The sequence below is a fragment of the Belonocnema kinseyi genome, chromosome 8 (assembly GCF_010883055.1).
Source record: "Belonocnema kinseyi isolate 2016_QV_RU_SX_M_011 chromosome 8, B_treatae_v1, whole genome shotgun sequence".
NCBI classification, from domain to species: domain Eukaryota; kingdom Metazoa; phylum Arthropoda; class Insecta; order Hymenoptera; family Cynipidae; genus Belonocnema; species Belonocnema kinseyi.
In genome coordinates, this window is record NC_046664.1 from 140,080,391 (window position 1) to 140,096,684 (window position 16,294).

Below are 16,294 nucleotides of genomic sequence, written 5' to 3' on the forward strand. Positions count from 1 at the left end.
CAGGATCTTCAGGGATGCCATTAAGTTTTTCTCGCTTCAAATAAACCTTGGCGCATTTGTCTAACCCAAATTCCATTCCAATTTCCTTAGTATATCGTTCGATAATCCCCAGAGCTAGATCAGTTGCTCTCTGTTTTTAGCATAGATCTTAAGATCGTCCATGTAAAATACATGAGTGACCTTGTACTTTCGATCTGCCGGTTTTCCGCACAAGTACCCCTCGGAATGGCGAAGTGCTAGAGATAGTGGCAATAATGGAAGGCAAAAGAGGAGTGGGCTCATGGTGTAGCCATGAAAGACACCTCTCTGAAAGGTGACCTTGTTAGTTGTCACACGATTTTTTCCAGATGAGATAGTAATTCTGGTTTTCCAAAGCGGCATCAATCTCTCTATGCACCCAACTATTTGCGGATGAACCTTTAAGATTTCCAAAAGACAGATGATAAGTCTATGGGATGTCGAATCGAAAGCTTTCCGATAATCAATCCAGGCCATCGATAGGTCACGCTGGTAGAATGCTGCATCTTTGCAGACACATCTATCGACGAGCAGGTTCTCCCTACATCCGGCTACGCCGTTTTTGCTGATAGGTTGAAGAAAACTTCTTCCACCAGAAGCTTTTGATACAATCTGGTCCCGGTGCGGAATAGTTCTTCATCCCTCTTAATACTTTTTTCACCTCCTCGGTAGTGATGGGTGGGCATTCTTTATCAGGTGTTATGAGAGCAACACATAACTCCTTGAAGCTCTTAATATTTTCTGAGTCTTCGTCCAGTCTATGCTGAACTTCGTAAACTTCTCTCCAAAATACTTCGACCTCGTCTGGTTTGGGTGGGTGTTCGACAGTAACTGGAGGGTCTTGGAAGAGTCGACATGAGTCAGAGAGAAACTGTTGATTTTCTGTGACCCACCTCTCCCTCCGCTCTAGACTTCTCTTAGCGTCAGATAGTATCCGTATTCTCTCAACAATATGCTGCCTGATGGTCAGCAGCTTTGACTTGTTAGGTGTGTGATAACGGATCCGGAGTTCGCGCGCGAACTTTCGAACCTTGGCGGTAAAATTCCTTCCAAATGTGATGTAGTCAATCACACACTGAATATGGGACGCGTACTTTCTTTCCGAGCGTATCTTTATGACAAGTTGATGCATTCGTCTTTTGGTCTTATGATCTACCTTTGATTTTGTTTTACGGTTCGCATCGGCCAAAGCTCTTAGTGTCGCCTCTCTTTCTCTGTTGCCGGCTTATTCTAGCTGTTGTAGAGTAGGTGTTCCGCTTACATAGCCCCTTTTTCGGAGTAGTTCAGCATGGTTTCGCAGACGTGTTGCGAAAAGTGCGGTAACTCCGGGTGGTATGTAACCTGGAGAAATCCTTAAAGTCATAATTGAGGTTCACTGGCATCAAAAGAAGTATTCATATAGATTAATAAATGAGGCAGTATATTTTTGTAAAAAGTCCTTCGCTTCCCTCCTCATTAGGTAACAGTTACTATACAAAAAATTCAACAAAATCTTATTCGCTTAGAATAAGATGCTGAACATTTTTCTATTAAACTATTTTTCACTCGAATTAACCGTTTTCCTGAAATTAAAAAAAATCAAAACATGATTATAGCAGCTATTTTGTGTTATTATAAAAGAAACACAAGGCTGAAATTTACTAAGATTTTTTTATGGTTAAACATACCATCTAGAAGTTATATACAAAATTCAATTTTTCTGGAATTAATTTGAAGTAAAGGTCATATATGTTTCTTGTTGACTGGCCTACTAGGCAGTGCCATTTAATTTCTATTTCAGTGCTGCTCCATCGGCAGGGATTTTTGGCGTATCTCATTCCATTTACGAAATATATTCATTCCAATTTTTTAATTTAAAAAGGAAGTTAGACATCTTAATCCGTTTCAGCTTGTCTACCTGCTAGCCTAGCTGTTGATGTAAAGAGAACGTATGTAGGCATTTAAACCTAGAACTTGAGTAGCTTTAATTAAGCAATTGTGAAACGGCTCTGGGAAGTGCCGTTTGAGTACCGTTTTAGTGCTTCTCTCAAACTTTGTTTGCACCCATAACACTTTATAATGTCAAATGTGAAGAGATGCATAGTGCTGATGTAAATACCCTGTTAAAAATTTCGGAATGGAAAGCTCGGATAGGTTTTTGTATGATTTTCATTCAGATTCTTTCCGAGATCTGCATGCGTAGCTTTCCGTTTTTATCAGACATTTTGAGTAATTTCGATCGAATAGAAACGATTGGGTAGCTTCAAAAAGAACTTTCTTTTAGAAGTTTATACCAGGGTGCATTATTACTTACTTATTAAATGTTCGATTTTAGTAATATATTGACACCAAACTTTATTTATTTAATAGATTATGGGTACACCAATGCAAGTCAAAGCACAATTACAATTGAATTTGTTCATACAGCACGATGATAAAATAGAGTAAGTTTTTACATTTCCTCTGTTTCGATATTCGTGGTCGTTTGAAAATTTACGTAACGCTCAATTCGGAGAGGGAGGGGTTGTCAACTTTGACATTACAATAATGATGTAAAAATAAGTGGAAACTTTAGAAAATCTTTACATGTGTTTTTCAATTCTTAACACAGAGCGTTACGTACTTTTGAAACAACCACTCTATTGTAATTTAATTTAATAATTTTTTAACAGCGTTTCACGTATATCTACTTATATACCTTTTTAGTTAATCATAATAAAAGCTCGCTCTGGGCTGTGAATAGTATTTTATCTCAATTCATGAATAATTAGTTGTTAAACTAATATGTATGTATGGACTAGAACTCTTTCATAGGAATAAGTCTAAAAAGTTTGATCTTTTGACAGATTTTATTTACTAGGGATTACTTTATATTTTATTTATTTTTAATGAATTTTAGTTTAAGCACAAATGCTAATGCCAATTAGTGCTCTTTAATTATGGTTCAAGATAAAATATTATCACATACTATACTTGTTTCTACATTACTGATTATTTGATATCAAACTGGCGTTTCCTCGGAAGATGTCATTTTTTGGTCATCGTGATATTATACTTAAACCAACACTTAAAATACAAGTTATATTGCATAAAAATGTACAGACAGACTACCTGAAATAGGAACAAAATTTTATAGTCATTACAGAAACCCTCTTAAAAAGGTATAACATAGAATAGTTGAAATAAATCCCAAAAATATACATGTGTCATGTTTTTCATCAGCTGCAACCGCTTTTAAAATTCAAATGTCCGCTTCAAGGCCTGTAGTTGTGGAAAGTGCGCAAAACTACCCAGGTCACAAATATTTCAATATTCTAAAAGGATTAAGATAGCCAGCAGTCCACATACAGAGGACAAATATGTGCTTCTAAAATCAAACCGACGTATCACACATTCAAATATCGAGAAAAAATATGTTGACGAAAAAATGTCCCCTCTCATAGTATATTCCAAGAATATTTAAAGCACACTTTTCTATGCTCGCGGAAATTAAACAGTATGTTGGGCCGAATAAATTCCCCATAAATGAAACTTGTATCACACTGATCGCAAAAGTTATGCTCAATTTTACCCTTCAATGTCACCCGTAGTTATTAGGAAACCAAGGTGTTTTTAATCTAAAATATTTCTATAATGCTTGCTTTAAATAAACTTCCTGGTATCATCTATCAGTATTCCGAATCCTGAAGTACGCGTTTCTATGCTGACGACAGGCCAGCCGCTCAAAAGCTTTCGAGGAGGTTGAAGCGTATAAGGCATGGGGCCCTTTGAACACCATTGTATGATTTTCGTTAATTACAGTTCGAATCCGAGTGAATTTTTTCTGAATTTTTTGGTGCATATTTTCTCTTTTCAGACGGTAAGTATCACTGTGTGATTAAACAAATTTTTTATGGCTGATCATTAACCTATTTTCATCACAAATAGCATTATAGCGTATAATTTACGACGTCGGACCATCTGAGAGACACTTTTTGAGGATGATGGTTTTGGTGCAGTTATCAATACAGCATTCTCTGACGAAGAGAACAATGTTTCTGAGGAAACTAGAAGTTTTGAGCCGTCGGAGGAGGAGGAGGAGGCCAGCTTCGAAGAAGCTATGGAAATAGAAGACGACGAACCTGAAAACGTCAGTTTGGCTCAATGACTTTTGGAAGCAAAGCGATACTATAATCAGAGTGTAGTAGGAATTGATATGCGTATGGCGATCAGAGTTATTTTGAATATTGATGTAGTTAATATGGTTCAAGGTGAAAGGCCGCGTTTGCTTACAAAGTAAGGTATGCGTTTTATCTTCGCAGGATAGAACGTAAAACGAGAGATATGTGTCCTTCGTGCACCAGAGCGATGATGATCTATTGAGACTAGTTGCGTGTTAAACAGCACTAATCAATTAGTATTCCCTGAGAATTTTATAAGAAAAAGAATTGAAAACTGTAACAACGAAGTCATTTTTAATACGAAGTGTTTGTTTTTCACTAATTTGACATATTGCACTTTTTTATTATAGGTATTAACATTTTAAGTTTTTTATATGACCGAAAGTATATTGTTCACAAGACTTTAAGGGAAATTTACAATAAGATTCAGGTGAGTATATTCAGAACGTGAGAAATTATTTACAGTTTTCTACGCTGGAGTCCAATGAACCCCGTGTGGCACCTATTGATATTTTTTGACGTGTGACATTTAAGGTTTAAGGCTAAAATGCCCACATTAAATTTTCAACGAAAGTGTCCGCTCCAGCGCCAGCAGCCGTAAAAGCCGCGCGCGTCATTATAGGATTAATTTTTTGCTAATTTTGCTATACTTCGGTGGCCAAAAGACGTCCACGCTAGAAAAATTATGTACCTAAAAAATCGGATGAATTTTTAAAAATAAACTTATATCCTTGATATGAAATCTCTGAATGATATTGTCGATTTCAGCTTTCAAAATTTCGTTTTCGATTGCTTTATGCGTGTGACACAGGGCGTCAGTGGGTGAGACAACAATGGTCGGAGTCAATGATTCAAACAGAGCTGCTTTGATCGGCGCTTTTATTGGATTTTAGTGACGTTAATTGGCTACAGTGCGCGTCTATTCTTGGATTTGATATATGTACGCGAACTGGAGCCAATGAGCGCCGTTCAGTTCAAGGATGCGCACGTATTTTTGGATCACTGTTAAGAATAATAATCTATTTGAAATTCTAAGTCGTCTGTGTAGGCCAGTGTATATATCTTTCCTTCCCTACCCTAACTCCGCCCCAACCTTTTCTCCTCATTTCTTCTTCCAAGTCTGATATTAATAAATTAAATAAAAGTGGGCTGAAAGGACATCCGTGTCTCACACCTCTCACTAACCAGAAACTATATCCTACTTGCTCTCACCTTTACCCTGCTTTTTGTCTCTCTAAAAATTTCTTATACTCTCTTTATTAATCTCTCTCTTATCCCCTTTTTTATCATAACTTTTTCTATTTCACCTCGGTCTAATGAGTAAAACGCCGCCTTTAAATCCACGAACATTGCTATTATTGCCTCTTTCTCCCTTTTAATTCTCTTATTTACTAGATAGTTCAGAAAATAGATGTTGTCCATTACCCCCATTCCTTTTTTAAACCCTGTCTGGTTCGGTGACTCGACTTTTTTTTCTTCAATTTCTATCTTCAATCTCTCCGACAAAATATACTTTATACAGTGTTGGCATCAACGTCACCCCCCTATAATCTTTAACTTCCTCTCCCTTGCCCTTCTTCACTATTGGTATAACTACTCCTTCTTTCCATAACTCTGGCCACCTCTGTAGTCTCCATACTGGATTACACATTATCCATGTTCATTCCTCTAGTTTCTTTCCTCCATATTTCCATACTTTATTTGGAATTTCATATATACCAGCTGCCTTTCCATCTTTCATTATTCCTAAAACCTTAACTATTCCTTCCCTTGTTATGTCCTCTTCCTCATTCCTTTCTCTACCATATTTTCCTTCCTTATTAACTTTTCTCTCTACTCCTCCTGGCAAATCTAAAAAATACGTCTTCATTCTACCATTTGGATATCATGGTTTACTCTTTTTCTTCTTTTTCTTTCTCTATTTACTACCTTCCATACCTCTTCTTCCGTTCTATCCTTCTCCGCCTCTTCCTCAAACCTTGTATTCTATTTCTCTTTCTTTTGATCACACAACTGAGTATACTCTTTCTTTTTTTCTATATTCTTCCCTACTACATTTTTCTTTTCTCTTTCTTAATTCCTTCCTGACCTCCTTTTTTTCTGGTTACAGTCCTCGCCCCATCCACTTCTGTTTGTCCAGATATTAACTTCATTTTTGTGTGTGCACTCTAATCCTATTTTTATTTCTCCTATCATTTTTTCCATCTCGTTCACATTTCCCTCTCCCATTTTGATATATTTTTATTACTTTTTGTCCCTCTAATGTCACTATAAAGGGAAAGTGATCCGAATCAACATAATAACCTACCTTTAGTTTCTACCTCATCTCTTACCACATCATCCACTATCACATAAGCAATTACCATTTCCCTTTCACCTCCTAAGCGTGTATGTTCTCCTTTCTCATCTCCTTCTATCTTTCCGCTTAAGATAAACCATGTCAACTCCTTCAAGCTCTTCAACAACTTTATTATCTCCCCATTTAGTACCTTATCTTTGGATTTTCTTCCTCTCTTCTCCCCATTCCCTTCCTACCTGTTTCCTGTCCTCGAATTGAAATCCCCACCTATTATCACCCTAATATCTTCTTTATTTTCTTCAATTATTTCTTTTATCTCCCCTGCTTTCTCCTTCATATCACCGTTCACATAAACCCCCACCAGCTTCCACTTCTCTCCTCCCATCCTTACCTCTTCTACTATTAATCCTTCTTTTTGTTCTTTCCTCTCTTTCTTATCTTTCCCTTTTATATATTCATTCCTTACTCCCATCACCATTCCTTCCATTGCTCTGCCCTTTCTATTCTTTCTCTTTGCATTTTGCACTTGCCATTTGTAACCTCTTAGTAACCTTCCCCTTACACTTTCTCATCTCTTTTCATCTGGTCACGTTTCCTTCATTATGACTACATCCCATTGTGTTAAATTTCTCATAAAATCCCTATCCCCTCTCTCTCTCTCCAATCCTGCTATATATTCCAGTAATATATCGTCTATTCTTTCCTACTTTCGTTTCTCGTCTCTTTTTCCTTCTTACTATTTCTTATTTTCCCAACTCCCGTTCCTTCTTCTCCTAGTTTCACTGCCTCTAATTTCTTACTATCTGTTCCCTTTCAAGATCCCAATCCCATCATACTCCGTCTATCTGTATTCTCCCATACTTAACCCATGTTCTTCTTCCCTCTTTTCTTTCCTCTCCCGCTATTTTTCTTAACTTATACTGCATCTTCCTCCTACCCATGTCAAATCATCCTCTATATTTCTTAATATTGGGTTATTTCTTAATCTCCTTTTTTAAAATTAATATACGGTTACATATTTTGCTTAACTTCAGTTATTGTAGCTGATTTCTTCACTTTCTTCTGTTAATATACAGACTTATCGTCATTATAATTTTAACTGTTATTGCTGTGTTCAATATTTAATAAAAGCATCCCTCCAATATTTCTTTAAGATAATATTAAAAACATAAATCATTTTCGATACTTTATTTTTAAAAAATGGTATTTTGTGTAACTTAACTATTTTTTATTAATTATTTTTTAAAAAGATTTTGAAAGGAAAAATTACAATGTGAAATACAAACCTAAAAAATAACATAAAAGCATAATATATCAACGATAAGCATTACTTCAGTTTCCCATGAATTTTTGAAAAATAATGAGCTTTGTTTAAAAATATATTGCATTTCATTGCCATGACATTCTATCATGTAATTATTTTTTTTTTAAATTGTAATCTAATTAAAAGTTTGTGCGATTTAGACATGCTAAAAATTAAGTTAAATGGGGTTGAATTTGCATATTAATACTGACACTTGATTTCACAGATATTATTTTTAACGAAAAATATATAAACAAACGATTCATAAATAAACTTTATTCATCATGAATCCTCATTCATCACATCCTAATGAAGAAAAAGTAACAGCATTTATAAAACAAATTAAACACAAAATGTGGAAATAAATAAGAAATTAAATTAAATTGTAACATTTATACTAATCAAAAATTAACATTAAATTTGGTTAAATATGTCCAAAACTTACATTTGTTTTCAATCAATAATTATGGAGTTTGAATTTATTCATCGTATTTATTTATTTTTGGATTTTTTAAAAATAATTACTTTTTAAAAAATTATAAAAAGTCTGAATATTTTCATTAAGAACTATTTAAGAATAATTTTTATTTTAAAAAAATTCTGTGATTCAAAAAATAAATAAAAACATTATCAAAAATTATGATAATGTAAACAATATTTTAAAAATAAATTGGTGTAGGTCATTATCTACTTCTTTTTAAAATATTTTCGAGAAATTAAAAGGAAATTTTTTATTTTAATTACAACCATTTAAGTGGATTTTTAAAGTGAATACAAAAATATTGAATGCATATTTTCAAATTATAAATTGTCTAACAGTATAAAAGTAAAATATTTTAAATTGTCAATTTACAAGCGTTTATTATTTTTAAAAGATAACAACGGTAAAAAGATTCAAATTAAATTTCTTTACCGGCATTAAAATAAATAAATATTTCACCTTAATTTTGTTATGCTTTTATTTGTCTACAAGAGGGTTGCATTTGTCAGTATGGGAGATTGACTTTTCGCTCCCGACCTTCACAGACAGCCACCGGCTGAGGGGAGGAGACGTCCCCTTCCACTAAAGTTTTGAAAGAGATTCAACTTCAAACCCGGATTAAATGTAACAGTTTTCATTTGCCTAATAAATTTCAGAAATGTGAATCGAAACGCAAGCATTCATTTGTCTTAAAACAAACTAAAATGTATCAGTCCAAAGAACTTTCTAGATTGACCTTCGGTGAACTAGTATCGCGTTATTATGGCGGACTCAAAAAGTAAAAATATAATTAATAATTAAAAATTAAAAAGGACATACATATACCAATATACAAACATATTTCCAATACAATTTCAGATATCACTGAACTAGGAAGGGTGAGGAAAAGTAGGGTTGGACATTGCTTGAGAGGGTGTAATAGAAGAAGATAGATCCGTAGTCCTTGCAGTGGAAGGGGACTTTCGCTCCCCTCAGCCGGTGCCTACCTATGAAACTCGGGAGCTAAAAGCATACTGCCCGTCAGTATATAGTGAAAAAAAAACAAATTTATTGGCGTATAAAGATGAAATGTTTGAAGATGAATTAATAGAGGGTTTCTGTTAGCCAAAAACAAAGCGGAAGTCAAAGGATGAGTCAAATGTTTCAAGCCCAATGTAGGTTTTTTTTTTTTTTTAATTATGGTACTTTCCATATGATAAGGTTACTAAATATTAAACATGAATTAACATTTCTTTTTGCTCCAAATATGTGTTACAGGAAAATGCAGAAGACACGTAATGACAACGATCAGGAATATATAGAAGCGACCAGTTCCCATATACTTTTATATATTACATGTAGAAATTGATAAATATTGATAAAATTTCAATATTTTCGCTCCAAGCACAAAATAATTAGTACTTACTATTTTTTTATAGTAATGGAAGTAATTTAGAAAAATAAAATAAAATTCTCATAATGGAATGACATTTTTACAGATGATAATAAAATATAGGAATATATCATTGATTTAAGTTAAACATATATTGCTAATATGTGATTATAAACGTAAAAATACAGTCATTATATCTTATACAAAGAAAGCTTAATATTAAATTGCAGAATTGTGAAAATATGTAGATTTCGATACAGAAATTCATAGTTTTGCTCATTTTTAAATAAAATGCTGAATCTTTCCTTTATAAACTAAGATTATTTTTTTGATTACATTATCCAAATGCTTTGAAATTTTACCAGATTTATTATTTATTTCAACAATTAAGAGTTTAAAGTTTTCTCAACAAAAGAAATAAATTTCTGTAAGGAATCACCAACAATGTATTTTAAAAACTTTTTTTTTAAACTTTGCACATTTACAGTAATAATTAAAGGGACACACTGCATACGGGCGTAAGTGCCAAAAACCGAATTTTAAAGGAGAACTAAAAAAACTGTAACTTTCATGCAAATAATTTTAAATAAAAAAATGCAAAAACCTTTCGAAGTACTGTTAGGCTTTATTGGACCATGAAACGAACATCCTAAAAGAAGCATCCTTCTCCGAACAAGCCTTCGTCAACGGTACAGCTTGTCCCCATAAACTCTGATTTTTATACATGAAAAGTTTCGTAACTGTTTTATTTTTTACTCGAAAAAAGTACTTTTTAGATGTTGGTTGGCTCTATTGAATCGCAAAAAGGGCACTTTAAAAAGATAACCATTTGCGAAAAAGCCCTGGCCACTTACGCCCATATGCACTGCATTTTTTTCGTAGACCTACTTTCGCGTTGAACTAGATCAAAATCTTCTACAGGGACACGAGTTAGGGGGAAAGAAGTAGTTAAGCCAATAAACTGATTTACGAAATTTTGGCACTTATGCCCGTATGCAGTGTGGCCCTTCAATTAATTAATGAAACACTTACATTAAACATTTTGAGAATGGCTACTTTTGAAAGAATATTCACAAGTTTTTAGGAAAATGAACTAGAATTATCTTTCTTATGACTTTTTTATATAATGCCCTACAAATTGAAGACTTTTTTTCATTATTTAAACAAAGTATATAAACATATGAAGAGTTTACATATTTTTTAATTAATAAGCACAATTTGTTTACGGAATGAACTAAGAATGTCTTTCCGATAATGTTTTTCTATGTTACCAATCAACTTTACAACAATAATTATTAATTATTCAATTTAATGATATTTTGCTACATCAACATTTTTGGAATTTATGTTTCTGTACCATTATATTTTACTGTGATTTAAAATCAATCAAAATTATTATTAGTACTATTATTACATACTGTAAAGCTTCTTTATGGAATGATTTTTGTATTGTAATACGTTTTTCTTTATATTTAATTGTAATTTAGTACTGTATCGAATATATAACCAGTATTATTATTAATACTCATTTTACTATGCCTTTTTATTTTTAAACCCCCCGTGAAAGAGATACACGGATCGTCATCGTTACTAAAGCAGAATTTAACTCCGATATTATGAACACATATATCGCCAAAAGACTCCATTAGGTTTTGGTATGTGCAAAATTTTATTTTACTAAGGTGGGCTTAAACTTATAGCATAAATTTAGTCACGCTTACTAATAACATGCGGCTGCATTCGCCTTTGTTAAAACGCCTTTTATTTTCCTGGACATTTGGCAAGAGGATATGAAAAATGCAGAAACACACCTCCCAAGTTTTACCAACTTTCCGATTGTAGAGATTAAAGGTATACAGACATTCAAACATTCCCATCGAATGATTACAGTCATGCCTGGGCATAAAAACTTCACAATTGACATCCGTGAAAAAAAACCAGCGAATATATAACCTGCTCATGCGTCGTAGGATCAAAAATTGACCAAATTCGCTAGTCGCCACAAATCTTCAACGACCCTAATGAAATTTTGGTTTAATTACTTAGAAGACTGTCGCCTTTAACGTACACGTCCAGAGAAGAGGAAGTTTTAATTTTTATTCTTTAAATGTACATAGAAAAGGGTACATCTTTTTATTCCTTATGTTTGAGCCATAACGCACAGCAGTTAATAATGACTAAGATTAAACTTAACTTGGGATTTTGTGGAATTAGGTTTTGTGGAATTGGGTTTTGTGGGCTTAGGATATTTAGGTTTGGAATATGTGCGGTTGGGTTTTGCAGGCTTGGAGTTTGTGGGCTTAGGATATGTGAGCTCAGGAATTGTTAAATTAGGTTTTGTAGGTTAAGGATTAAGTGCAATTAGATCTTGTGGAATTGAGGTTTGTAGGCTTGGGATTTGTTGGCTTGGGATTTGTATGCTTGGGATATTTAGGTTTGGGATATGTAGGGTTGGGTTTTGTGGGATTGGAGTTTGTTGGCTTGCAGTTTGTGGTATGTTATTTGCATTAAAGTAGTTTAGTTTAAGCTTAGTCATTATTAACTGATGTGTGGCATGACTGAAACATAATGAATAAAGTGATATATCCTTCTATATGTATATGTAACTAATAAAAATAAAAGTGTTGTCTTCTCTGCAGAAAAGTCTTCTCGGTATTCGCACAAAATTTTATTTGGATCGATAAAGAAATGTGGCGGCTAGCGAATTTTGTCTATTTTTCCCTCACTGTGCGTCGCAAGTGGAAAACTATCTGAGTGCGCACACGAAATTGATTCATATTTGAACTCTACTGCAGTCGAGATTATTTTCTGTGTAGTTCTATGCAAATTTATACGCATCGAAACTTGAGAGGTTATTTCGAAAATTGCCTTAAAATATTTAGAGTTGCACAATTAGTTATTTTGAATCGTCATATAGTACCAATGCGAAGCCGTGTGCAATTAAAATTAATCGAAGTTATAGCTATTTGTGATGCAAGTGCACAAAATAGGCAATTGCCGAAGAGTGTGAAACTTGCAGCATCAGCCGCAAGCTGGAAGCACGAGATAGGGGGTAGCGCACGAGCGAAGCCAGTGCGAAAACGTAGACGAGTGCGAAGAACTGAACGCAAATGCTGCAATCACACGAGTAGTAATCGCCTGTGCGTAAGTGTGTCACACGCTATTTTGTGCAAAAACCATCCGAGAAAATTATTTAGCGCTTTTTTATTTCAAACTCTTTTACAAGTAATTCACGGAATTCCATGAATTTCACGTAGTCCGTGAATTCCATGAATTTATTCCACTTAAATATTCGTTGGAAGTTCCACTTCTACAATGCATCCCGAGGTACTGACATTCTTTAAAGAATATTTTTATTTTGCCAGTGTACAATGTTACGCATCTCTGAAGTGCGCATGCGCGTCCATTATTACTCTCGCATAGTCTGTTGGATTAAAGTAATTCACATATCATTTAGAGGCATTGAAGTCCTCACTTACGAGGTGGATGTTGCAAAAAAGGACTTATGACGATCTCAAGGTACCGCGGCCTATCTACCCTCTCGGCGACCTTTTTCTAATGGGCCGCGCTGGTCTGGACCTCATAGCGCTGTGGCTCTCAACTTGCGCCTTCTACATTATGTTACAGGGGTACATTTAAATGGAATAGTGTATGAACTTAGTTGCGCCCTACCATGGAGGTCGAGTCGGAGGCGCGTTGCTGTGTTAAAATGGTTGGACAACTGCAATGCACAGTAACAGAAATGTTTATCCATTTGCATACATTTTCTCTAAGGCGCTTAATCTTTCAGGTAGAAAATTCATTTGTTTTGTTGAAAATTCAACTATTTCGTTGAACATTTATTTTATTTTAGAAACTGATTTTTTAACTGTCAATAAAACTATTTAATATTTTGCTGTATATTTACCTCTTTTAATTTAAAATTTATCTATTTTATTAAATTTATTAAATATAAAAATTAAATATAAAAATATTTATAAATATTAATATTTATTAAATAATAAAAAAAGAAATCCGCATGTTTAATTCATAATTAGACTCAATACATATTTAATTTAGTATAAATATTATAAAAACTTCTTTAAGTAACGTACGCTACTGTGCATTACAGGTGCCAAACATTTTAACACGGCAACGCGCCCTCGACTCGACCTCCATTGTAGGGCGCAAAAAAGTGCATATACACTCTATTGCATTTAAATGTACCCCTGTAACATGATGTAGAAGGTGCCAGTTGAGAGCCACAGCGCTTCGAGGTCCAAACCACCGCTGAACAATAGAAAAAGGTTACTGAGAGGGCAGGTAGGCCGCGGTAGCCTGAGATTGTCTTAAGCCCTTTTTTGCAACATCCAACTCAAAAGTGAGAAAAAGTACTATTTTGTTGAAAGTGCAATACTTTAAATGAAAATTTAATAAATGTAAAGTGTTTTATATTGAATTTGATATAGTAGCTACGCTTATTTTATTGAAAAGAATTCATTCCCTTATTTACGCGAAAAATCTCTTTATTTTCCCTGTTTTACAGTATTTTTGTCTGAGATATGTCTGGTTTGAATATTCACCTGAAAAACTGAGAGATCTAAGTTAGCTTAAATTAAATTTAAAAAATGTGTGCAGGTTAAATTTTTAAACAGTTAAGCTTAGAAATAATTCGAATTGTTTAAACGTCTAACCGTTCAAACGCGGAGCGCTAAAATAAATAGGGGAGAGGTCCGAAGGTTGGGCATAGTTTCTATTTTCATTTCTTTATTCATTTATTATTTATAGTGTACCTTATAAAAGTTTTTGACTGTTAAAAATTGTTATTGTTCATATTGACGGATTTTTGAAATTAGTTGTTATTTTCAACCTACAAATATAAATTTCAAACATAATGGTCACATTTAAAAAAAAATTAATCTTTAACCAAAGACAGTTGCATTGAAAAAAATGAATTCTCAATAAAAATGTAGTAGTGTACATCTTAGAACAAGAGAAAAGAATTTTCAGAAAAATACTTAAATTTTCAACTAGAGTTCAATTTTCGAACAAATATATCAATTTTTAACAAATTAGTTGAATTTTTAACCTGCAAATATGTATCTTAGACGGGAAATGTACTAGTAGATATTTCAACGAATGAAGATGCTACCAAAAGTAGTGCAAGATACATTTTCACTAAAAAAATTAATTTCTAAGAAAAAGAATTTTCAATAAAATAGTACAATTATCAACTAAAAAGATGAGTTTTTAACTAAAATTATGAATTTTTCAAATAGTCAAGAAGGAAAAAAGGTATCCCAGTTGTTGAACTTTTAAGCCAAAAGACGATTTAGTATTTTTCTCATTTGAAACTGGCGTGCTGTGTACAGTACACGGGGGTAGACAATCGGCGTGGGGCAAGAGCGGCAATCAGGGGGCTTGACTGTCTTCCTAAGTTACTCCCCAGGGGTCAGTATTTTTGGAATCGACATATTTACCCTTTAATTGCCACTGTTGTCAATATACGAAACTGGCACTGCGGGACAATAAATAACCGAGCGTACTGAATCGAGTCTCACGCTGCCTGTATTTAATATTATTGCACACTAAAATTATCTAATGTCATTTATAGTATTTTTTTCAAAGTCAAATTGTTTTATAGTGATTTATTCAAATTAAGTTAGTAAACAAAATTCTTGGAAAAAAGGAAAAAATCCGTTTTTTTTTACTTAAAAAATCGTAACTCGCGTAATTTTGAATATTTTCAGCTAAAAATTTATGAGTACATGCTTGAGATACTATAGTTGAAGAAAAAAATTACTGTGATATTGATAATTTCAAAAAAGGTATTTATTTTTCAAAATGAATCCTCAATTTTTGAGTAGCTAAATAAAATTTTAAATAAAACTTTTTTAACCTAGCAATTTCCATCTTGACCTGAACAATCGCTGCAGATACCTGCGCGGTGCATATGGTACATTGGGCGCCTGTACGAGCAACCTGTCAATTTAAGGTTTCTGTCATCTAGAAAAACAAGAAACTATGAAATAATGAATACAAAAATTTTTTTTCTTAAGATGATATACTTACGTTGGAAATTTATCAAAAATCACAAAAATAACTAGCAAAAATTTTTGAAAAAAATAACTTTTTTGTTCACTGATGGCACATGGGGTAATTAATACCCCCGCAATTTTTGGAGACTACTTTGAGTGACAGCCCAAAGGACACTGACGCCTGCCGCTCTATGCTCACCTATTGTATATTCAGTTAGTGATATCATCTACTGCTAAATGTCGCCACATGGTCCATTTTCTCGAATTTAGTGTTCTTTTTTTGAGCTCAAATATTTTTTAGCGTAATTTTCACCCACAGTGCCAATTAAGGGTTAAAATAAGTTTCTACGATCCAGTAAATAAGTATAATATAATTTTTTTGGTCTCTTCACACAATTTTCACTATGAAATGACTGTATCCGTACGTGCATTCATTATCAATTATTGACGACTTATCAAAAGAAATATGTTAGCAAAAAATTTTTGAACTGTGGAACGTGAAGGAAATAAAAATTGTAATTAAAAATTTTAAATATGTTGAATTTTTAACATTTACAGTTTCCGCGTACAGGAAAAAAATCATTATTGCCACATTTAAGTACACTTAAGTAAAATTTTAGGAGAAGAAAATAAAAAAATATTTTTCACTAAAAATTTTTAACCCA

The 16,294-nt window shown here is 33.4% G+C and overlaps 1 protein-coding gene across 7 annotated transcripts in view; it reads left to right on the plus strand.

Annotated features, from left to right (window-relative positions):
* Positions 1-16,294, plus strand: part of LOC117177723 (protein croquemort-like) — a 203,469-nt gene that overhangs the window by 143,189 nt on the left and 43,986 nt on the right. For 6 of the 7 annotated variants that reach the window (XM_033368614.1, XM_033368616.1, XM_033368617.1 and 3 more), the window contains one exon: positions 2,368-2,441. In XM_033368614.1, coding sequence (XP_033224505.1) covers positions 2,368-2,441 — 74 coding nt within the window. Of the gene's footprint in view, positions 1-2,367; positions 2,442-9,497; positions 9,660-16,294 lie in introns of those variants that run through there. The other variant, XM_033368618.1, reaches the window with a different exon arrangement.